The sequence below is a fragment of the Microtus ochrogaster genome, chromosome 1 (assembly GCF_000317375.1).
Source record: "Microtus ochrogaster isolate Prairie Vole_2 chromosome 1, MicOch1.0, whole genome shotgun sequence".
NCBI classification, from domain to species: domain Eukaryota; kingdom Metazoa; phylum Chordata; class Mammalia; order Rodentia; family Cricetidae; genus Microtus; species Microtus ochrogaster.
The window spans coordinates 57,712,052-57,736,476 of record NC_022009.1 but is presented as its reverse complement, the minus strand read 5'-3'; the positions used below and the strand labels follow the sequence as shown (position 1 = coordinate 57,736,476).

The following is a 24,425-nucleotide window of genomic DNA, read 5'->3' as shown; positions in this document are numbered from 1 at the left end:
ACAATGAGGGCTACTGAGAAGCCAAGGACAATGGCACTGGGTTTTGATCCTACGACATGTACTGGCTTTGTGGGAGCCTAAGCCTGTTTGGATGCTCACTTTCTTAGACCTGGATGGAGGCGGGAGGACCTTGGACTTCCCACAGGGAGGGAACCCTGACTGCTCTTTGGACTGGAGAGGGATGGGGAGGGGGTGTGGAGGGAGGAGGAGGGAAATGGGAGGAGGGGAAGAGGTGGAAATTTTTAATAATAATAATAATAATAATAATAAAGCAAAAAAATAAATAAAAGAATTAAAAAGTAAAAAAAAAAGACACTGAAGACATCAGAAGATAGGAAGATTTCCCATGCTCATGGACACATAGGATTATTGTGAAAACAGCCATCTTATTAAAAGTATCTATAAATTCAATGTAATCCCCCAAAAAGCTCAACACAATTCTTCACAGAAATTAAAACTTGATATGCAAAGACAAAAAAATTCAGGGTACCAAAACAATCATGCAAACAAAAGAACTGACAGAAGTTCATTATCCCAAAGTTCAAGTTGTATGACAGAGCTACCTTAAGAAAACCAGCATGTTATTGGCATAAAAACACACACTGATCAATGGAACTGAACTGAAGACCCAGACACAAGTCCACACACCTATGGATACTTGGTTTTTGACAAAGAAGTCAAAAATAGACATTGGAGGGCTGGAGAGATGGCTCAGTGGTTAAGAGCATTGCCTGCTCTTCCAAAGGTCCTGAGTTCAATTCCCAGCAACCACATGGTTGCTCACAACCATCTGTAGGGAGGTCTGGCGCCCTCTTCTGGCCGTCAGGTATACAGACAGAATATTGTATACATAATAAATAAATAAATAAATAAATAAATAAATAAATAAATAAAATTTGTTTAAAAAAATAGACATTGGAGAAAAGATCACATCTTCAACAAATGTTTCTAGTCAAGAAGAATTCAAATAGAACAATTATTTATCAGCCTGTACAAAACTCAACTCCAGATGGATCAAGGATATCAACATAAGCACAGACACCTTGAATGTGATAAAAGAAAAATTGCTGGAAAGGTTCAAGCTCATTGGCACAGGAAATTACTTTCGGAACAGGACATTGATAACAATAAGATCAACAACTACTCAATGAGACCTCAGGAAGCTGAAAAGCTTGTGTACAGCAAAACACACTATCATTTCAACAAAGTAGCAGCCTACAGAATGGGAAAACATATGATAGAGGGTTGGTTTCTAAATATATATAAAGAACTAAAAAAATTAAACAAAAACACAACAACAACACAATTAAAAGTGAGATACAGAACTAAGCAGAGTTCCCAAAAGACGAATCACAAATGGTTGAAAAACACTTAAAGAAATAAATGGTCAGCCCTCTTAACAGTAAAATGCAAACTAAAACTTCTTTGAGATTTCATCCTATACTAGTAGGAATGGCCAAGATCAATTAAACAAATCACATCACATGCTGGTGTGGATATAGGAAAAAGGGAAACTTATTCACTGCTAATGGGAGTGCCAACTGGTACAGTCACTATTGAAATCAGTGTGGTGGTTCCTTAGAAAGCTCGGAATCTATATAAATCAAGAGCCACCTATACCACTCTTGACACAAGTTCTTTCGATATACAGGGCTCTATAGCCTACTACAGAGGTACTTACTCATCCATGTCCATTTACTTTATACATAATAGCCTGAAATTGTAAACAGCCTGGATGTTCATCAGCTAGTGAGTGGATAATAAAAATGTAGTACATTTTTATTAATTATTAATTTAATTATTTAAATGCTAAATAATTAATAATTAAATTATTTAATTTTAATTAATTATTAATTTTATTAATTAAGGAATACTATTCAACTGCTACAAAAATGAAAGTCACAGGAACTAAAAATCATCCTGAAAGAGGTGACTCAAACTTTAAAAAGACATATATTGTATGTTTCTCTTAAATGTGGATGTTAGTTTTCAAATCTTCGATATGTATGCTACAATTCCCACAAAAATTAAGTTTTTAATATGGGAGGGACTGGGAGTAGGGGAGGACTTCCCAAGGAAGGGGAAATAGAGTATAGCAGTGTGGAGAGACAAAGGGAAAACTAGAATAAGAAGATTATACAGGGACGGGGATGAAGAAGAAAGGTAAAGCAGGGAATATGTAGAGGAACATCTAACACTATGGCCATTTGAAAAACCATATGAAACCTACTACTGCAGAAGCTTCCTACAATCTAAACATAAATGAAGAATTTAAGTGAAGTCATCAAATAAGGGAGACAATGCCCCAACTAGACATCTTCTGCCACCAAATAAAACCTCCAGTGCCAGGAATGGATTGCACTTTTGGCCACTGGCTAAAGGGATCCCAATGGAAACACCCAAACATCAACACTATTACCCAGGCTATTGGTTACTCTCCAATAAACTGATGGAAAGAACCTATTGCTGAAGACACTTACATCATCAGTATCACCCAGCTATAACCCGACTGCAAGACATCCTGATGCAACAACGGTACAAATGTCATGGGAGTAAACGATCCTTTTCTGATTGGATTTCAGGCCGACTTCAGGAGATGGAACTCATATCTGGTACCATCTGCTCAAGTGGCCAAGAACCTGAGACCATAGAGTTCATGCTTCTAGGGAGAAAAAAAAAAAACCCTTAATACTATGATTCTGCTACAAGTGAACAGCAATAAAATGGTTTCCAATGACACTGGCATATGGCTCTACCCATAGGTCAGCGCCTCACTCAATCCTTATCCAAGATGCTTCTTCCTGCAGTAAATGGGGGCTAACACTGAGACGGCAAGTGAACAATGTGCAGAGAATGAGAGACTTTGGAGCACTCCATTCTAAATGGGATTTCTTCATCAAACCTACCTCTCAAAGCTCAGGGATCTATTTGAAAGAAAAGGCAAAACGATTGTAAGAGCCAAAGGTGACAGATGACAGCAAGGAAACCTTATTTTCCATACAGAACAGGACTGATGCACATATGAACTCACAGAGACTGTGAAAGCATATATATTGCACAGATTAAAGCCAGATGGAATCCCAGCACTGCGAGGTTGAAGTGGACATGGGAGCCCACCTTTACCAAGAAGCTTTCTGCAGCTGATACCCGCTGGCTAAGGAAATCTCACTGGCTGTATTAGCCACACCTCAGGGGGGCTCCATGGCCAGGAAGAATTGGCCAATCAAAATAAACTCAATGGTATTTTTGTAAACTTTTTGCCTCATTTTGCTTTGTTTTAATTTTTTTATCTTATTGGTCTTCTGCTTGTTTTTATTTTCATTTTGTAGGTGTGTGTGGTTCTTGCTTTTGTTGTTGTTTTGGGTTTGTATTAAAGAGATAGGATAAAGAATATATAGTTGTCCCAGCACTCGGGAGGCAGAGGCAGGCAGATCTCTGTGAGTTCGAGACCAGCCTGGTCTACAAGAGCTAGTTCCAGGACAGGCTCCAAAACCACAGAGAAACCCTGTCTCGAAAAACCAAAGGAAAAAAAAAAAGAATATATAGTTGGGTGGATAGGGAAGTGGGAAGGATCTGGGAGGAAGCAGGAAAAACGAAAAATGAAATAAATATATAATTTATTTTCAGCAAAATTGTTTAAATTCATAAAAAGAAATAAGGATTTGACATTTAAGTTTGTGCCAACATTAGATTCAAATAAATGGCATCACTCAGTAAACACACACACACACACACACACACACACACACACACGTTGGGGAAAGCACAGTATTAGGGGAAAAGAGAACCTGAAAAAGAAGTGTAAGGATGAAATACTGTTGAATTAAAAAAAACAACATAATTTAAAATCCTAGTTTCTCCACTGTATAGTTATGCAACATTCATTTATTTTTAGACTCAGTGTCTGTTGAAAATGGAAGCATTTGGGCCAGATTTCAAATCTGTATTCTTTGACTGTTTAGAATGTAAAAAGAATGAGGTTGGAAGATAAATTAGTAGGCAAACTGATGGTTATGAAAGCATGAGAATCAGAGTTAAATTAAACTTACCATACCCTGAATAGGGAAAAACATCACACAAAGGTTCAGTACTATCTGCAACTTCAGGGATCCAAGGGATCTCCAAACCTATACTCTATGAATAAAGGAAACTATTTTCTATTAAACTTCTGTGATAATACAGGACTAAAGTTACCATCTATATCCCCCAGGCTATCTTAACTTTTTAAAAAAGAATTTTAGATATTTATTATACAAACTTTATTTTCCATTAAGAAATTAATACTAATTTTTCTTCTCCTTTTTCTTTCCATTTTTGGAACAGGGTTTCTCTGTTTATCCCTGGCTGACCTAGAACTCGCTCTGTAGACCAGGCTGAACTCCAACTCAGAGATCTGCCTGCCTTTGCCTCCCAAGTGCTAAGATTAAAGGATTAAAGGAATGTGTCACCACAACCCAGCTAATACTATTTCTACAATAATAATGGTTAAAGTTTGAGTTTATGAGATAGATTTATGCAAATAAGCTGTCTCTAGCATCTATTCTAAACATGCTGTATAACTTAGGCAGATGAATTCTGGAAGCCATTTCTAACTTTAACAGCTTTGCTTTATTTGTATATTACCTGAATATTCTTTGGCAAAACTTCACCTTCCATCCCAGGAATATTAGGTCCTGAATGTGGTTTTGGCTCAAGCCAGAAAGAAACCAGCCAACGAATGACAATAACCCGAGCTTGGATGAAAGGCTCTTTTGTACAATATATTGCTTCATTGGTTTCAGCATCCTTCTTTATCATCACATAATGAGGCTTTGGTCTGATCTGTGGGATATCTATGTGAAAAATAGAAAGCAAAACATAAAATGAAAAATGCAATTACTCTTAGCTAAGCCTATATTTTTAAACTCTTAGGAGATATTCTGACACTATACTGGTTTTAGAAGTGTTAATTAAAAAATAATCATTTTATAATGTGAGATGCTAGTTAAGAACCTAGAAGAATGAACCATATATTAGACTAATATATAAAAGTATGACTTTTCCAAAATACCATCAATCCCAGCACTCACAAAGCAGAGGCAGGTGGATCTCTGAGTTCAAGGCCACCCTAGTCTACAGAGCAAGTTCCAGGACAGCCTGATCTGTTACACAGAGAAACCTTATCTTGAAAACAAACAAAAAAACATTCAATGAGATGGTCATGATGGCAACACCTGAGTCTGCTAGTTGCCTGAATCTGCCACATCCTTCTTCAAAATAAATTTTCTACATACAGACTTATCTCTTCCTCTCATATACAGATTGCCCAGGTCTATCAAGATTTGTACACAAGACTCTAATGCAAGGCTCCAACAGGTCACTTGGCCAAACCACAATAAAATTGGACAAGAAATGACAAAAATAAACAATTTAACAATTTCTACAATTTGATTGTTCGCTGAACCCTTGAGAAATCGTAGGAAAACAAATTGACAATATAAATTTTAAAGTTGGGCATGATGGCACATACCTGTAATCCCAGCACTTAGGAGGCTGAGACAGAAGATCACAAACCTGGGACCAGTCTGGGTCTGAAATATTGGGCTATGTATCAAGTTCCAGACCAATTTAGGCAGCTTAACAATTCTGATCAAAATTTAAAAAAGAAAAAGTACACACACACCCTAATGATCATAAAAACATGAGAATTCAATTTAATCTACTGCTAACTCCAATGGATGAGATCCAGAGAGTAAACTTTTTTTTTTTTTTTTTTTTTTTGGTTTTTGAAGACAGGGTTTCTCTGTGGTTTTGGAGCCTGTCCTGGAGCTAGCTCTTGTAGACCAGGCTGGTCTCGAACTTACAAAGATCCGCCTGCCTCTGCCTCCCAAGTGCTGGGATTAAAGGCGTGCGCCACCACCGCCCGGCTGAGAGTAAACTTTTATTGAAACCTTTCCATTCTCAGTAAAAATTTGTTACCACAAATGCACTTTCATTATGAATCTGGGTATAGGATCAATACAAATGGTCAGTTTTCTGTAAGTAAATACCAACTTTACACTGACATTCTATTCTTATGTGTGTTCTTTTATAAAATTCAGAATTATACCTACCAAGTACAGGATGATATAAACTATTCTCCTTGCAGATGTTTGGGAAAATATAAGGCAAGTAAAACTTCTTAAAATGTGAAAACAAAAATGAAAATCCCCTTTCTTGGTTTTCTTTGTTCTTCCATTCTAAACTTTTTACCTAAAAATAAATGATATTGTTAGAATCATTCCAATACAGAATCTCTTGAATATAGTTTAGCTGTTATAATCAAGCTTATAGAGGTTATAATATATTGAACCTTTTAGACTATGAACATCATAATATATTGCAAATGTTATTCTTCATTTTATTAACATACAAAGTGGTTTCACTACATAATTTTCATACATACACATAAAATGTGCTTTAATTATAATCCATCCTTTAAAATTGGTCTATATAAAACTGTATTACATATATTCTTTAAATTCTTACACTATATTGTATATTGCAAAATTGTGAAAATGACTTGTTTGGCTGTATTAATGACAAATACAGTAATAACTGTGATCAACGACAGAGGTATATATGGCCAGGATTATGTGTGTGTACATTCACAGTGGTAGTAGGCAAGTGCAGATATCAAAACCCAAGAACAGGAAGCAGGTTATACATGAAAGGCAGCAGCTCAGTGAAGACTTTGAGACTGAGATGTCTACAGATTGTTTATGCAATGTAAAGTAGAAAAGTAGAAAGACACAGAGTAATAATACTCCATTTTGGACTTGCAGCAAAATGAGAAAGATACCTAAGAAAGGAGTCTGCAAAGGCCCAAGGTAAATTATTGGAGCCCAGACAAGTTAAGGAGAATGTCTGCATGGAAATGGCATTTGGGTAAATATGATCACTTTTAAGAAGGCTAACTAAATAATATATTGAGAATATGAGACAAGTTTGTCACAAAGGAAAAGATGGACCAAAGGGGATAGATGTGTATATACATATTTATTCTTTGACTTTAGTCTTTAAGAGGATGCAGAAATAGAAACACTCAGTACTGATAGTAATGAGCAATCCAAGTACCTAGATACTAGATTTCAAGCCGGAGCCTTCAGAGATGGCAAAGGAAAGTAAAAGACAAAACTGTAACAGTAAAGAATTATACTGGAGCACTTTTAATCACAGCACTCAAGACGCAGAGGCAAGTGAAATACTATGAGTTCAAGGCCAGCCTGATGTACACAGGAGGTCCAAGACAATCAGGACTACACTGACAGACTCTGATTCAAAACAAACAAATTTAATAACTGAAAAAAAGGATCTACAAGATCGAAAAGAATTATACTGAGGAAGAGCAAGATGGCTCAGTGGGTAAAGGTACTGCCACCAAGCCTGGAAACCTATGTTCAATCCTCTAGGACACACATGGTTGAAGAAGACAACCCTGTTCTCTGACCTCCACATTTGCATCATGGACACCCCTTTCCTCCATTCAATAAAATAAATAAAAATGCAACAAAATTTTAAAAGAATATTATTAGAGACCATGGAAAATAAGTAGGGAAGGGAGAAAACCTTTGCAGATAATTCCTGGCCTACATAAATGTAGAGGCCATGACAGGATTCTTTTTCTTTTCTCTTTCTTTTTTATTTTTTGTGGGTATGCCACGTTAAACAGCCTTACACCCTTGGGTTTCATTTGTAATCTGAGACTCTGGTTGTACTAAATTGCCGAGGTGTTTTAAAAAGCTAAAATGACATAACATATCTCATAAGCTTTCTATTGGCATTACGACAAGCTACCACACACATGCTGAATAAAAGCAACACAGATTAATCACCTTCCACTCTGTGAAAGGATTATTTTACAATGTTGGCTAAAAAGAGGAAATATTCAAATATCCCAACAGATACACACTTGGCATATACACATAATAAAAAGAAACAACTAATTATGCTAAAACATGAATGAATTTGTAAAGCATCTGCTAATTTGTAAAAGAAGCAGGTCAAAAAAGAATACATTGTGTGAATCCATTTTGACTTCACCAAATGAATTCATTTATTTGAAATGTTAAGATAAGCAAAAATATTAGTGTTTTCCTAGAGCAGAACATGGAGTGACACTGGAATAAGACTCTTAACAGGCTTGAGATTTTATTTTACGAGAGGAAAATAAACAACAGCAGGACAGTCCTTAAGAACATCCCACTACACTGCATATTCCATGTGACAGCTAGACTGCATGTCCATGACAGTTCAATAAGCCACACTCAAAAAATTACTAGTTGGCTGATGGAGGAAGGTCATTGGTTAATTAAATAAAGAAGCTGCTTGCCATGATAGGTTAAAAAAGGAGGGAGGAGTAAACAGAGCAGAATGCTGGGAGGAAGTGGAAGTGAGGTCAGTTTCCACAGCTCTGTTCTCGAGGGCAGATGCCTCAGAGAGACGCCATGCTCCCATCTCCAGGGCGGACGCGAGAGCTCTGCTCTCTGAGGCACACGCGATGAAGCTCCAACCCAGGATGGACGTAGGCTAGAATCTTCCCGGTAAGACCGGTGCTCACAGATTATTAGAGATGGGTTGATCGGGATATCAGAATTAGCCAGTAAGGGCTAGAGCTAAAGGGCCAAGCAGTGTTTAAAAGAATACAATTTGTGTGTTGTTATTTCGGGTAAAGCTAGCAGTGCGGGCTGCCGGGGTGCTGGGGACACAGCCCACCGCTCCTATTACTACAGTTGGCAACCATCACAATAAAAATTCAGCCAGATGGCTGGGCAGTGGTGGCATATACCTTTAATTCCAGCACTAGGGAGACAGAGGCAGATGGATCGCTGTGAGTTCAAGGCCAACCTGGTCTACAAAGAGAGTTCTGGGACAGCCAGGGCTGTTAAAGAGAGAAAACTCTGTCTCAAGGTAAAAAAAAATTCAGCCAGAAGCCTTAAATAGATACTAAAACTATGAGTAAAATTTTGAAGAGGTTACATAATTAGAATGTATTTCCCCCAAATATTGACTGATAAAAGGAAAAATAGTATTAATAGTATTATCACATTTGAAAAGCCTGGTAGATTCCACCTTAATAAAAACATCAAGATCTATACTACAGATGTACATGAATTCACTCAAAAAGACCCAGAGATCTTAAAAATAATCATTAAATTATAAGACTAAAAAAATTAGAAAAATATCTTTTTGACACTGAAGTAGAAAAAGATTTTTTTCTTTTATTCCTTAGGGTATGGGGTGGGGGTGGGGTCTTGCTATATAGCCTTGGCTGGCCTGGCACTCACAATTTAGAACACACTGGCATACAACTCTTAAGAGAGCCACCTGTTGCTATTCCCACTTCTGGAATTAAAGGAGTGCGCCATTTATCCTAGCAAGATCTTTTTCTCCCTTGAAAGCAGCATCAAAAATCTGGTTCATAAAAGGAAAAAAAAAAGGCTTGATTTCTTATACTTTGTCAAATTAAAAGGTATCTCTTCTTCAAAAGAAAATAGGGTAGGCAAAGTGACTCTCTGGATAAGTCTTTCCACACAATCCCGATCATCTGAGTTCAATGCCCAAATGCCTGCCAACATTATAAAGTAACTGTGGTATTTCTGTATGACAAAATCTAAAAAAGAAAATGGAAAGATACTGTGAGACAATGGTCTTGTACCCTGTAAAGATGTGTCACTTGTTTTGGTTTAATAAAACACTAATTGGCCAGTAGCCACACAGGAAGTATAGGCGGGACAACCAGAACAGGAGAATTCTGGGAAAAGGAAAGATCCAGTCTGCAGCAGTCACCCAGGCACATGCCTCACTGATAAAAGGTACCAAGCCATGTGGCTAACACAGACAAGAATTATGGGTTAATTTAAGATATAAGAGTTAATAAGAAGCCTGTACTAATAGGCCAACCAGTTTATAATTAATGTAGGCCTCTGTGTGTTTCTTTGGGACTGAACGGCTATAGAACCAGGCAAGACAGAAACTTCCAACAACAGAAAGATGCTATTGCTGAAAACGCCACCCACTTTGGTTAAAGGTCATAGAGAAATCAGTCTCAAACTCACCAGAAAACTTTCTCCTGTTGGCTAGCTAGCATATTTCTGGAAGATATTATGAAGACTGTTGTGAGGAGTGGGAGAAGACTCTGGTGGTCTTATGTAAGACTGGACCCTGAATGTTACAATGTTGAGCTGCCAGGACAGTTATGCCTCCTGATGTAAGAACAGGCATGATGTTATGGAGGTAAACAATTATTAGTGGATTAAAGGCCTGCTTCACAGGAGGGAGCTGATGTCTAGTACTATAAACCTGGTCAAAATCTCTTGACTGGAAAGCTCATAGGCCCTAGTAAGGAACCCATGGTGATGTTTTGCTAAATGGTTATGCAGTCAAAATGTTTTCTAAATATTAATGCTTATATCCACAGATTTGTTTTACTCTGAATCATGGTCAGAAAGGCTTTTTCTTGCCGTAACAGTTAGTAAAGAAACTAGTCAAAGTGCTAATAAGAAGTGACTGAGGCCGGGCGGTGGTGGCGCACGCCTTTAATCCCAGCACTCGGGAGACAGAGGCAGGCGGATCTCTGTGAGTTCGAGACCAGCCTAGTCTACAGAGCGAGTTCCAGGACAGGTTCCAAAGCCACAGAGAAACCCTGTCTCGAAAAACCAAAAAAAAAAAGAAGTGACTGAGAATGCCCAGCCATGGACGGGTCAAAATACATCCCACCCAAGGCTTACAGAACAGATGTAGAGAATGTAAAAGTCAAAGGATCAAGAAAAGAAAACTCCAAAGGCTGAATATGTGATGGTGTCATAAAACAAGATTCAATAAATCGTGTCTGGCCTACAACTTCAGCATTCCAGAGGCTGAATCAGGAAGATTATGATTTGATGCCAGCCTACGAAAGGCTATGTAGATAGTTTCAAACTAGTATGAGGCTACAAAAGGAAGGGAGGGAGGGGGGAGAAAAAGAAAAGACGAGAAGATCCAGCAAATGATAAAACCCAATGTCAAAATTAACTGTATAAGCAATTACATCTCAATTAACCTATAAGGCAGTTTTAAAAACTCATATGATGCATAAACTTTTCAAAAACAAAAAATAATGATGAGAGTAACAAGTGCCCATTACAGAACACTTCCTGTGCGTTGTACCCCTTGAATCTTAGCACTTTGCACTACTGAAGGTTTAAATAGAACAGACGGTATTCTATAAATGACAAAACCTAAATGTAGAATGGTTAGGTAATTTAACAAAGGTCACACTAGGGAGCCATTTTAGGGTTGGCAAGAGACTTGACTCTAGAGGGGTTCCTAGGTGTCCAAGAAGATGTCCTCAGCTAGTTTCTTGGGCAGCTGAGGAAAGGGAGCCTGAAATGGCCCTATCCTATAGCCATACTGATGAATATCCTGCATATCACCATAGAACCTTCATCTGGCGATGGATGGAGATAGAGACAGAGACCCACATTGGAGCACTGAACTGAGCTCCCAAGGTCCAAATGAAAAGCAGTAGGAGAGAGAACATGAGCAAGGAAGTCAGGACCGTGAGGGGTGCGCCCACCCACTGAGACCGTGGGGCTGGTCTAATTGGACCTCACCAAGGCCAGTTGAACTAGGACTGAAAAAGCATGGGATAAAACTGGACTCTCTGAACATGGCGAACAATGAGGGCTGATGAGAAGCCAAGGACAATGGCAAGGGGTTTTGATCCTACTTAATGTGCTGGCTTTATGGGAGCATAGCCTGTTGGATGCTCACCTTCCTAGACCTGGATGGAGCGGGGAGGACCTTGGACTTCCCAAAGGGCAGGGAACCCTGACTGCTCTTTGGACTGCAGAGAGAGGGAAAGGGGAATGGGGGAAGGGGAGGGAAATGGGAGGTGGGGAGGAGGTGGAAATTTTTAATAATAAAAAAATAAATATAAATAAAAAATAATAAAGTCACTAACAGCTAAAAAGATAAAATCAGAATCAAAACTCTGCTAATCTTGCTCAGGATCCACATTAACAATATAATATTTGTTTCTCGGGTAAAAGAACTTTTGCATGTGAATAATTACAAATAGTAAAAGTATGTGAAAAGGTATTTTCATCAACTAGAACACGCATATTCCACAACTAGAGATGAGAAACGCTTATTGTTTAAGTGTTTAAATGTAAATTAGTTTTCCCTGATTCCTATCCTGTCAGTCACCCTCTTGTTACATCTTGAGAGATTGATCCTAAATCAAGCAGCTGTTCATATTTCACTTAAACATCAGAAGTGCTGGTAATAATGGCAGGATCAGAAAGTAAGTCTGACTACTTGTGTAAGAAGCTCACACACATCTAGAGTCTACTTCACAGCAGGGTGATAGTACACACCTGCAAACCCAGCACTCAAGAAGCAGAGGCAGGCAGATCTCTGAGTACTGGGTCACCCAGAGCTACACGGCAAGTTCCAGCTTGGCCAGAGATACATAGTAAGACCCTGTCTTAAAATATAAACGGAAGACACTACTTCATGGGGCTGGGAAGGTGGCTCAGGAGGTAAAGTGCCTGGAAGCATGAGGATCTGAACATGGATGCTAGGTTCTCAAGGAAAAACTGCACTGTGCCTTGCATCTATGGCAGGACAGAGGGGCAGGTAAATAGATCCCCAAAGCTCAGTAGTCAGTCAGTTTGGCTGAACTAATGAGGTTCACTGACAGAATAACAGATCCTGTATCAAAAAGAAAGATGGAAAAGGAATTGAAGAAGACAATTGATGTCAATCTCTAGCCTCCATACACAGATGTGCATGTACATACACACATGCACACATACATAAAAGAATCTACTTCATACACATTTCTCTCTTCAGCTCTAAGGCAGTTTGAATAAGAATGGTAGTGTTTGGAAGGAGAGCACTTGTTGGAGAAGTATGTCATGGGCGGCAGGCTTTGAGAATGTAAAGCCTTGTGTCAGTCCCAGTTCATCCTCTCAGCCTCCACGCCTGTTGCCCTGCTCTTCCTCAACTCTAAGCTCAAACTCTGTCTTTCTTGTTCATGGTGCTTTATCACACCAAAAGAAAGATACAAGTTCTCTGAGTTTCATAATCTCCTAATGATTTTCATTTGAGGAAATGACAATAACATATATCTTCAAAATTAAAAATTGTGTCACTATTCAAGAAAATAAGCAAATATCTACTATAACAAAGTAATGATAAAAGACTGGAAAATTATTCAGCAGAATGGAGAGTATCTTTTCATAAGGAGAAAAAAGAAGAGAAAGAACACCAGGAGGTTCTGGGTGTGCATGCAAGTAAGCACAGAGAAAAGGCCATGTGCCCATGCAGTAGAAAGATGTTAACATACCTGAATTACTATATATTTTAAAAGTGCTTCAAGAAAATAGCTTGTGAGGTCTTCTTGTCCTTTATCTCCTGACTGCGGGGGAACAAGAGGGGTGACTTCCTCTATAGTTACTTGAGCTATCCGAAGACAAAAAAAAAATTGTATAATCATAAGACAAACTGCATTACATATTATACAAAAATATGACCAAATAAAATTTAACAAAATAATTAAGCAATGAAAACTGCTCTTAAATTTTTCTGAATATTTTATATTGAAATATATCTGAGTATAACCTGGCAATCTATAATCATTGTAAACTTGAAAACTGGCTTTTTGTGAATCCATGATTGAGAGGAAATTGAACAGGGATGAGCAGTTGAGTAGTGATTGAGGATGCAAGGACCTCACTGGAGAAGATTCACATTGGGAGTGTCAATTACAGGTTGCCACAATACAATGAGAAACATTACTACATAAAGTTAGCATTCTGATTATATGTGAGAAATCTGTGTTTTACTTTTCAGATATTAATTCACTATAATGAATGCTGCTGCAAAAATAAATAACAAATAAATATTAATTAATTAATTAAACCCACAGTTAGCAAAATGTTCTCAAATTTCCCAAACAGAACAATCAGTAACTGGTTATACTGTCCAAGTTAGTAAGCCCACAACAAAGGTATTTTTCAATTCTAAAATAATACATAGTATGTCATTTCTACACCCATTTTAAAAACTTACTATTTAAAAGAACAACCTTTTACTATTTGCACCCTGTCCTCACAGAGTAGTACCAGTATTTTATTTTACAAAGCTATAAGCCCCTATTTAAGACCCAGGAACTATAGAGGAATGTAGCTCTGTAAATAGCTAAACTTCTATTCTCGGGGCTAAAAGAGGGCTCAGCACTGTAGAGTGTGTAATGCTCTTGTTTGCCCCAGGTTTAGTTCCCAGAACCTACATCAGCTGGCTCAAAAACCACTGGACACTCCAATCCCAGAAGATCTGAGACCTCTTTCTGAGCTCTGTGGACACCTATGTGCAAATGGTACACAGACAAGTAGACACACATACATACACACAAAAAAATTAAAGGAAAGCTCAAATTTTGTTCTCAGAAAGAGAATGCAAAATAGTTGGTCAAAATGCATTTGAAACTAATAAAAAAAAGAAAACTAGATCTAAAAATAGAGACAAAAGGAAACTTACAGATGGGATGGACGGCAGTGATCCAAAAGAAAAAATGTTCAAGGAACATTAGTTGAAGACTTCAGAATGACGTGTATGTAAATAAGCAGATGTAAGTGGTCTGCTTAAGCTGGTATATTTATAGACTTTTATGCAAACTTGGTTTTGTTTCTAAAATTTTATGCTACAAGTACAGTTTGCTTTGCTATAAAAACCTGTACTTTTTGGAAATATATATTACAATAATATGGAACATCCAATTGAGTACAAGTTATGGACTAAACTATGTACTCCCAAAATTCATTTGCTGGAACATGAACCCTCAATGTGATTGTATTTAAACAGAGAGCATGTAAGGTTATACTGAGGCTATTAGGGTTCAATCCTAAATGTATGAAACTGGATATAGGGAGAGAAGAAACATCAGAGGGTTTGCTCTGTGTGCACAAGCATGCAAATGCACTAAGAAAAAGATCATTCACGCACACAGTGAGAGGGTGCTATATGTAAGCTGAGAAAAGGCTAACCAGAAAACTGGACCTGTCAGTATCTACTGTGAGCTCCAACCTCCAGGAAATGTACTTCTGCCTGAAGCCACTTAGTCCGTGGTAGTTTGTTATGCAGCCCTAGTCAACTAACACAGCAACATTTATCACAAATGCTTACTAGTACAAGAAGAATATGTTTAACAACAACAAAAAAAAACCTTTGATATTTAAGCAGAATATTAAAAGGAAAAAACTAAAATGTAAAGAAAAAATAACATCAGAAAATCTTAGGGCTAAAAAGGACAAAGATTCACGAGTGAAAAAAAAAAGAAGTTAAATAACACTTCTAAAATCACAAATTAAATTTAAAATAAAAAAGCAATACAAACAATACACAAGAATAGAAATTATAAATTAAATTTATAATATAATTTATAATAAATTATAAATTAAAACCAGGAGTAGTATCCAATCAATACCTCCCCACAGGAGAATCTTGTTTTTAAGGTTTTTAAGGTTATCTTTTACATAGGGAATTTAAGGCCAGCCTGAAATATATGAAACTCTATCTCAAAAAAACACAGCAAAACATGATGTGAAGAGGTCTATATTAACCCTAATATTGTTTAGATGCTCTGATATCTAGAACTTGGCTACCAGAGATAATATCCTTACCGGGGCTGGTTAATTCCTAGAGATAGTAATTGACTAACCTGCTAATGATGACTCTCAGATATAAACCACTCGGTCTAAAGTTCACGCCCCCATACAGTCCTCTATACTCTTGAGTCAAGGGTATTATTTTCCTGCCTTGATCACTTCAGGGCCAAAGACTAGACAACTAGGGACCACCTTTTTGTATGAAAACCCACTTAAATTATTACACTAGCTGATTTTTACTTGATCTTACTGATTTGTTACTTCCTTCCATGAAACCACAATAAAATCTCCTGCCCACAATAACTTATGAACGTCTGTTCCCTCTGACTAACCCTGATCATTCATGCAAAGAGAGCTACACACATACATTGTCTACATAGGCCTATGGCATGGAATGTGCATTTTCTTGGAAACTAAGTAGCAAAGTACGGTTCCAACAGCTCTCTTAACCTGTAGACCTCACCAAGCTAGAGTAATTCCAATTTACCTTATAAACACTGCCTCGAAATACCATGTACCATAACTGTACAGACATCTGACATTAAAAACAAAAACTATACAGAGGGCTGCAGAGATGTCAGTGAGTAAATAGCCTACTAAACAAATATGAGGACCTGAGATCAGATCTCCAGCACCTACACTAAAGAAAGACTGATATGGCCCTGAAGACCTGTAACCCCAATACTATGGGGCAAAAACAAGTAGACTGCAGGAGTGGGGGATTGTCGCTAGCGAGTACAGTTGGAACGGTGAATTTCAGACTAGGGACGGAGAAGCAACTGAGGACGATATCCAGCTGTCAATGCCTGACCTCCACATGGCCATCATGGACAAGTATACTTGCACACATGTACACATACTACAAACATTTGTGCACCAAAATACTACATATACTGCTTACTACACAAAATGCATATAAACGAACACGTTTTTAAAAAAGAAATTCTACAGAAAACATGCTGACAGAAAACATCTCATCAATCTTACTTTCTTGAAGGTTGAGTGGAGGATTAATAAGATTATCTAAAGTTCGAGGTCCATATTCAGATTGTGGTGCTGAAAACCCAGGGATCAAGCATGAAAACATCCAGAGTTGTTCTTTGCTACAGTTATCCTGAAGAGCTTGCAACCATAGCAAGAAGAGACGAACACCTTCCCGTCTGATCTAAAATAAAATAAAATAAAATACAGTATTTCTTAATGGACATACTTTCTTGCTCCTTGAAACACAGTTCTTTAGAATGCTATTTTGTTGAAGAAAGAAAAAGACAGGATGGAGAGTGAAAACAGATACACCCAGGACATCTCTACATTCCCACTATTTTGAAACCCTCCTGCTTCCAGCTATTCAGTGCTGGGGTTCCAGGAGGGCGTTATCACACCTACTTTATGCAGTTCTGGGGACCAACTCAGGACCCTGCATATATTTAGCAAACACTCTGAGTCACCCCAGCTCTTTTACTCAGGGTTTTTTTGGGGCTTTTTTTTTTGTCATAGAAAATAAGTATACTTATAATATACCTTTAAGGAGTTTCCTGTGTGGAGTAGTTTCTTTAAAATCAAACCTGAAAAAAAAAAACATGATTTTAAATATTCCTATCTTCTTATATATTTATAAATGTCAGAGTTCTCGGTCAGACTTGAAAACACTTTTAAACAAGTCCTTGGCAATCTCTAAATTGTTCTTGGTGACTTCGGTAAACCCTTTGATCAAAACTGAGATCAGAGGGGCATATGAAAAAGTCACCTTTCAACACAGTTAAACATGTTTATTTTATTGACAAAATTTGATCCTAAAATTTTGCTTAACGCAACAATCTATCCACCTCATATTTATGCTGAAAATATAAAGAAAACATTTTACCACTAATAAAAAAACTACTGTAAAAAGGTTTTAATTAACCAAAAGAACATTCATTAATTTCACTATTTCCTAATAATTATTTTCATTACAGTAACATCCAGAAACAAATATTCACTATGAACAAATCCAAATATGATATTATGTTGGTTATTATTTAAACATTTATCTTTGTTTTACTTAACCATACAATGGCACATTGAAGCTTAAATCATTTTCTTCCTTTCTTCTCTAGAGGAAAGCATTACATATGTTTTGTAATTATCACTTACAAAAATATTTTTATATTACTACTTAATTATAAACCTATTCATTTCTTGGCATCAATCACTTAAAACGTTATATAAAGGGTATCATATACAGCAACTCATTTATAAGTTATTGCTTCTTATATCTAGTATTAACTTTTCAAATTTATCTACACTGGTCTATGTAATTCTAGATAATATGTTTAACTACTTTAAATTTTATCATTATGCAAATATACTACAAAATGTATCTACTTTATGCAAAGACATCTACATCTGGCTTACTTTCAATTTTCTGCCACTATCAAGACTACTATAACAAATGTTATAGTTATTCATGACTGTTACAAGATGACTTTTCTTAGACATAAAAACTGCAGTAAAATCACTCACTTTCAGCTTTACCAAATGTTAAGAAATTTTACAATATAATGAAAATTAACAATACCAAGCAGTATGTGACACTGCTCTGGTATGTAATGGCAGCATAACCCAAAGACAGACTCTAACATTTGATAATTAATTAGTGTTAAGTTTTTATGTTTCCATTTGATGTTTTCTGGTGACAATAAATGTCCTTTTGTTTGTCCATTCAAATTTTATTCAATTGTTTATTATGTTCTTTTATAATTTTCAAGTGGACAATCCTTTGTAATTTAAAGATCTGTATTGTTTTTATTTACATGTATGTGTTTGTGTCTGTGTGAACGAATGCCACGTGTGCAGGTGCTGTTGGCAGCCAGAAGAGGACATCAGTATTCCCTTCGAGTGAGTTGCTTGCTGTGGGTGCTGGAAAATTGAACCCAGATCTTCCAGAACAGCAGCACATCTTCTCATCCACTGGTTCTTCTCTCCAGCCCTCAAGTTTTTGCTTTTGTTTAATATTAACAGTTCTATGTGTGTGTCTGTCTGTCTGTGTGTGTGTGTGTGTGTGTTTGTGTGTGTGTGTCCTACTAATTTTCTGCCAGCTCTATAAACTGAAGCTATCTTTTCTCAGACCAGTAAGTTATGTTTTTGTTGGGGGAGGAGTATTCTTTCACATACAGCAAATGTCTTAAAGTTTAGACCAGGTGCGGTGGTTCATGGCTTTAGTTCCAACACTAGGTAGGTAGAAATAGAAGAATTAGGAGTTCAAGACCAGTCTCAGCTGCAGATCAAGTAAGAAGGCAGTCTAGGCTTTGTGAGACTGTATCTAAAACAGCAAAAAGCAAGTGTCTGCATGTTTGTGTTTATGTGTGTATAAATTTCCCTATGACTGACACTTATATTTTAGGTGTATTTTCTTTTTATAAAGAAATCCTTGCCGGGCGGTGGTGGCGCACGCCTTTAATCCCAGCACTCGGGAGGCAGAGGCAGGCAGATCTCTGTGAGTTCGAGACCATCCTGGTCTACAGAGCTAGTTCCAGGACAGGCTCCAAAACCACAGAGAAACCCTGTCTCGAAAAAGCAAAAAAAAAAAAAGAAATCCTTAACTTTGGTACTACAAAGATAAGCCAAATACTTCTTTTAAAAACTTATGAGGTACCAGGCAATGGTGTTTGCTTTTATTCCCAGCACTCGGGAGGCAGGCAGAGGCAGAAGGATCTCTGTAAGTTCAAGGCCAGCCTGGTTGACAGAGTTCCAAGACAGCTAGGACTGTTATACAGAGAAACCTTGTCTCAGAAAACCAACAAAACAATAGACAAACAAACAAAAATAACAACAACAACAAAAAAAAAACTTGTGAGGTGGTTTCTTTATTTTTTTTTTTAATTTTTAATTTTGGCAAGGCTGGCCTGGAGTTTACAACATAGTTGAGGTTAGCATTTTTTTTTTTTTTTTTTTTTTTCGAGACAGGGTTTCTCTGTGGCTTTGGAGCCTGTCCTGGAACTAGCTCTTGTAGACCAGGCTGGTCTCGAACTCACAAAGATCCACCTGCCTCTGCCTCCCGAGTGCTGGGATTAAAGGCGTGCGCCACCATCGCCCGGCTGAGGTTAGCATTTTGACAAATGGCTTCAAAAACTATGTGAGGAGGATAGACATATCCTAAAACTGGACTATGAGGACTATTTTCTAAAAATATTGAATTTCACTTCAAAGAATAAATTTTATCTATGCAAATTGTATATCTTAATGAAGTGATTTTTTAAATCAACTACAGTTACATTTTCTTTCATTAATAACTCATAAAGCCAACAGCTTGTAGAAATCATCTGAATGACAAAGAAAATCACCATTTATGAATTTTCACAAGTTATACACATTTTTGGAATACGATTAATTATGACAACTAGGTAACATAAAGATCTTTTGGTGATTAAAGGCAGCAGTCCTCAAGAAATATAACACATCTAAGCTGGGCAGGGGTGGATCACCTTTAATCTCAGCACTCAGAAGGCAGAGGCAGGAGAATTTCTTGAGTTCAAGACCAGCCTGGTCTATAAAGCTAGTTCCAGGACAGCCAAGAATACACAGAGAAACCCTGCCTCTAAAAATAGACCAATAAATAAATAAATACAACATTAAAAGTTAAACATTATATAGAAATGGATAAAGAAATACATTAAAAGTTCAGATTTCTCAAAAAAAGTTTTACAAAGACAATCATCAAAGACAATCTTCAAGAACAGTTTCATGATAAGGAAGTTCAAATAAAAGTTCACTATTCTTTTGAGCACTTTGTTATGTGCTCACTGGTAATATCTTTTGTGTAATGTATATTAAAATATTTGGACACCTTTTAAAGCTTGTCTTTTGAATATTGTATGCTGTAATGCAAAAATAATTTTTAATTTAGGGGGGCAGTTCTGAGCTCTAACCCATGGCTACTTGTATGCTAGGCATACATCCTACTGTTGAGCTAAAGCCCCAGGCCAATCCTTAAAGTTCATTTTATCTAAGATTTTGATGTTTTACTCATTATATCAATATTCCCCCATCTCTGTCTAATATTCCTTTATTTTCCTGGGATAATTTGAAAAAGCTTCTATTTGCACGACTAACCAAGAAACTGAGGCCTAAATAAACCTCTGATTTTCCTTTCTTTTCAAATTTTATTTTGGGAATTGGACGATGGCTCAGTGGTTAAGAACACTCATTCCTCTCTTCAGTTCTCTGAGCCCCCTTCAGGTGGGTTGCTCATTACCATCTTTAGCTATATTTCTATAGATCTGCTGCCTTCTTCCAGCCTCCATGGCACTTGCATGCATGTGGTGCATATAGAGGCAAGAAAGCACATACACATATACACAAGATTTTTAAAACTTCATTTTTATTTTTAGTTATGTGTATATGTTTGTGTCTAAATGGGAATGTGTGCATGTGAGTGCAGGTGCCCCAGGAGGCCAGAAAAGGGTGACAGATTCCCTGGAGCTGGAGGCACAGCTATAAACTATCTGAGGTGGACACTGGGAACTGAATTCAGGCCCTCTGTAAGAGCAGCAAGCACACTTAGCCATTTCTCTAGACACTGTGACTCTCTTTTCAAATACAAGCATACACAAATTTCTAATCAGTTGCGTTCTGGCTCAACAATGTAGACATAGGGCCATTACTCCCTATGACAAAGGGCATGAAAATCTCCAGCAACCAAGGCAGACAGTGCGAACACTGAAGAAGCACTGACCACTTACTCGCTGATCCCTTTTTTAACCAAGGGGGTTGGAAATAAGTCTTATAATAACAGCTCAAAATCCCTGTGGTTATAATTTGAATGTAGCAAAACCTGACTTCATTGTTTTAGCTTGTTTCTTGAAAAACAGAAAGTTTGTTTTCTCCTACTTGGACTCCACAGTAATCTACAGCATATTCTTTCTTCTTTTCAGCTTTTGTTTCATGAACTAGACAGCCATATTTTGATCCTTCAAGTAACAGTAAGCTTAACTCCCAGTCCCCCTGCTTTGTTTTCAAATTTGGGGCTATCATACATGGAGCATATGCCTATAATCCCAACACATGGGAGGCAGAGGCAAGAGGATCATGGATTCAAGGCTTGTCTGGACTACATAGTGAGAATTTATCCCAAAATTACTTCAGTAATCAAAGGCTGAAGCAGGAGGACTACTGAGCAGTTGTGCACAGCTAAGGAGCAGCTCATGCTACATGACAAGCTCTAGGACAATCTGGACTATAATGTGAGAGACCCCACCACAGAAAACAAGCCAGAAGCCATAGCTTCATAGATTCTCCCTTTTTTGCATTGCATTTCTCTCCTATTTCTGATTCACAAAGATATTTATCTTGAGTTGAAGCCTGCTTCTATTTTTAAAAATTCATCATCATTGCTAATGCATTCAGAGTAAAGAGGTAGATAAAAAACACAGTATTGTGTGCCAAGTCAATATATGTGTGTACACACACACACACACACACACACACACACACACACACACACACACACATTCTCCTTGCTCTCCTGTTCCTCAACTCATCTTTTTCCCCTCCTTTGTGTGTATTTACAGGAAACTGAACCAGGGCCTCACATGCAAACCATGAGATCTACCACTGACCATTGGCCCTTCATTTAAATTTTAGTCTTAGATCCCCAGTCTGCCTGTGTATTTTCTTTTCTATAGTACTGAGGAAATCTAGAAGCTTACATATTCTAGGCAAGCACTCCACCACTGATTATATACCCAGCTCATTCTTCACTCTTTCATTTTTAGATGGGGTCTTGCTTGCCCAGACAGGCCCTAAATTTGTGATCCTTGGGCTTTGGCATCCTAAGTATCTGGGATTAGAAACCTGTGGCACTACACCTAGCTCACCCCTAAATTCATGTATGTACATATATGCATATGTGTGTGGAAAGTGGAGGCCAGAGATTAATATTGGTGCTTTCCACCTTATGTTTTAAGACAGGGTTGCTTACTGAACCTGGAATCTGTGGTTTTAGCTAGACTGGTAGGTCAGAGAGGCTCAGTGTCTGTCTCTACCATGGCACTGGGGTTACTGGTATGAATGTGGCTACCCTTGGCTGCCACCCTTGGCTTTTTAGACTCGGGTGCTGGCCAGCAAGCACTTTACCTACTGAGCCATGTCGCTAGCCTCTTATAGTCTGTTTTCAGTAAAACAAACATAAACTCATTAAAAAATAACTGATAAGCCATTGTATAATTTATTTCAGATGTGAAATATATTTATATTACTTACCAATACTATGAAATTGCCATCGCTGATGAATTCTTTCTGGAAGAAGTTGTAAAATTTTCTAAAAATCAATATAAGCAAAATAAAGAATGAAATCAAATAATGAGTCAATATATTGTGAAGTATGAAATATGAAGGCCAAATGAAGAGCTTCTTATGTTAAAGTACAGCAAATACAAACTAGTAAAATAAATGAACTTTCCTACGCAAAAAGTAATAACCAATATTAAAGAAATTCTGGAAGAGAAAAATGAATAAAAATTATCTTTAACAGTGATAAAAAGTAAGTATGTTTTCCTTTTGATGGCTAATCTTGGTTGTCAACTTGACTGGATCTGGGATGAACTAAGATGCAAGCATCTGGGCAGTCCTATGAGAGATTTACTTGAATCTGGAAGACCCACCCTAAATTTAAGAGGAGCAAGCACACTCCAAGCATTCTCCAGGACACTTTTAATCTTCCCCAAACATTTGTGCTCACTATTCCACTTACAAGCTCCTCATGCAGCGACTTAAGGTAGTTTACCTACCAAATAAAATCAGGTTTCAAAGAATTCGAGACCAGTGAAAATTAATTTCAGAGTATTAGTTACTGTTTTCTAGTACCTTGTTTTGTTTTTCTTTTTTCTGAGTCAGGAGCTCACCATGTAGCCCAAGCTGGCCTAAAAATTTGTAAGTCTCCTGCCTTAGCCTCACAATGGTTAGAGTGTAGGCATGCACCACCATGTCCAGATACATTCATTCTTAGAAGAGCCTACTCTACATAGGTGACTGACGTGCTCATGAACTCCCAGTTCGCGCATTCCTCCTGTCTCACTATCTGCCCCCCCTGAGTAGCGGGACTGCAGATGCACAAGCATCTCAACTATGAGAAATGGGCTTTTATGCTCTCTCTCTGATGTCTCTGAAGTCATCAGCTCTAGTCTTGGCTTTCTATCGGTCTCTACAGTCTCAGTAAAGACAAGAATATTTCTATGACTATTTCCTCTGATAAGAGTTATTTTAAAATAGAGATGAGATGGGCATAATTTCTGAATGTGCTAAAAATAGAAACAAATTTTAGCAGAGCTTATCTACCTCCAAGCAATGCTTTCTGTTTATTTATAAATATTTTCCCAATCTAATTCAAAGTGATATAAAACAATTTACAAAACAAGGCTATTTTGTTCAAATTTATAATGAAAAGCCATTAGAGCAGAAATAATGAGCTAGGTGTGGTGGTATATGCCTTTAATCCAAACACACGTGGACAAAAGACCAGAAGTTCGAGGCCAGCCTGATCTATGTGTGTTATATAGCAATTTCTTCCCAATTCAAACAGTCCATCCTGGAGGGGATTAAGATTCAGGAAGTTCTAAAGTGATTTCTTTAAGGCACAGGAAATAAATAACTCACAAGTCTCAGAAAGTCCCTGAAACTTACTACATACACCCTCCTCCCCAACCCTAAGGCTAAACCAACAGTAAGGACTCTAAGGAGAGATCTCCTAAACCAACAGTAAGGACTCTAAGGAGAGAT

At 37.5% G+C, this 24,425-nt stretch overlaps 1 protein-coding gene across 8 annotated transcripts in view; it reads right to left on the bottom strand.

Annotated features, from left to right (window-relative positions):
- The window catches only part of Ralgapa1 (Ral GTPase activating protein catalytic alpha subunit 1), a 233,890-nt gene that overhangs the window by 179,204 nt on the left and 30,261 nt on the right, over positions 1-24,425 (bottom strand). For all 8 annotated transcript variants that reach the window (XM_013347173.2, XM_013347178.2, XM_013347177.2 and 5 more), the window contains exons 4-9: positions 22,911-22,968; positions 17,193-17,236; positions 16,659-16,836; positions 13,352-13,467; positions 6,093-6,231; positions 4,624-4,832 (exon numbers count right to left, since the gene is read on the bottom strand). In XM_013347173.2, coding sequence (XP_013202627.1) covers positions 4,624-4,832; positions 6,093-6,231; positions 13,352-13,467; positions 16,659-16,836; positions 17,193-17,236; positions 22,911-22,968 — 744 coding nt within the window. The remainder of the gene's footprint in view (positions 1-4,623; positions 4,833-6,092; positions 6,232-13,351; positions 13,468-16,658; positions 16,837-17,192; positions 17,237-22,910; positions 22,969-24,425) is intronic.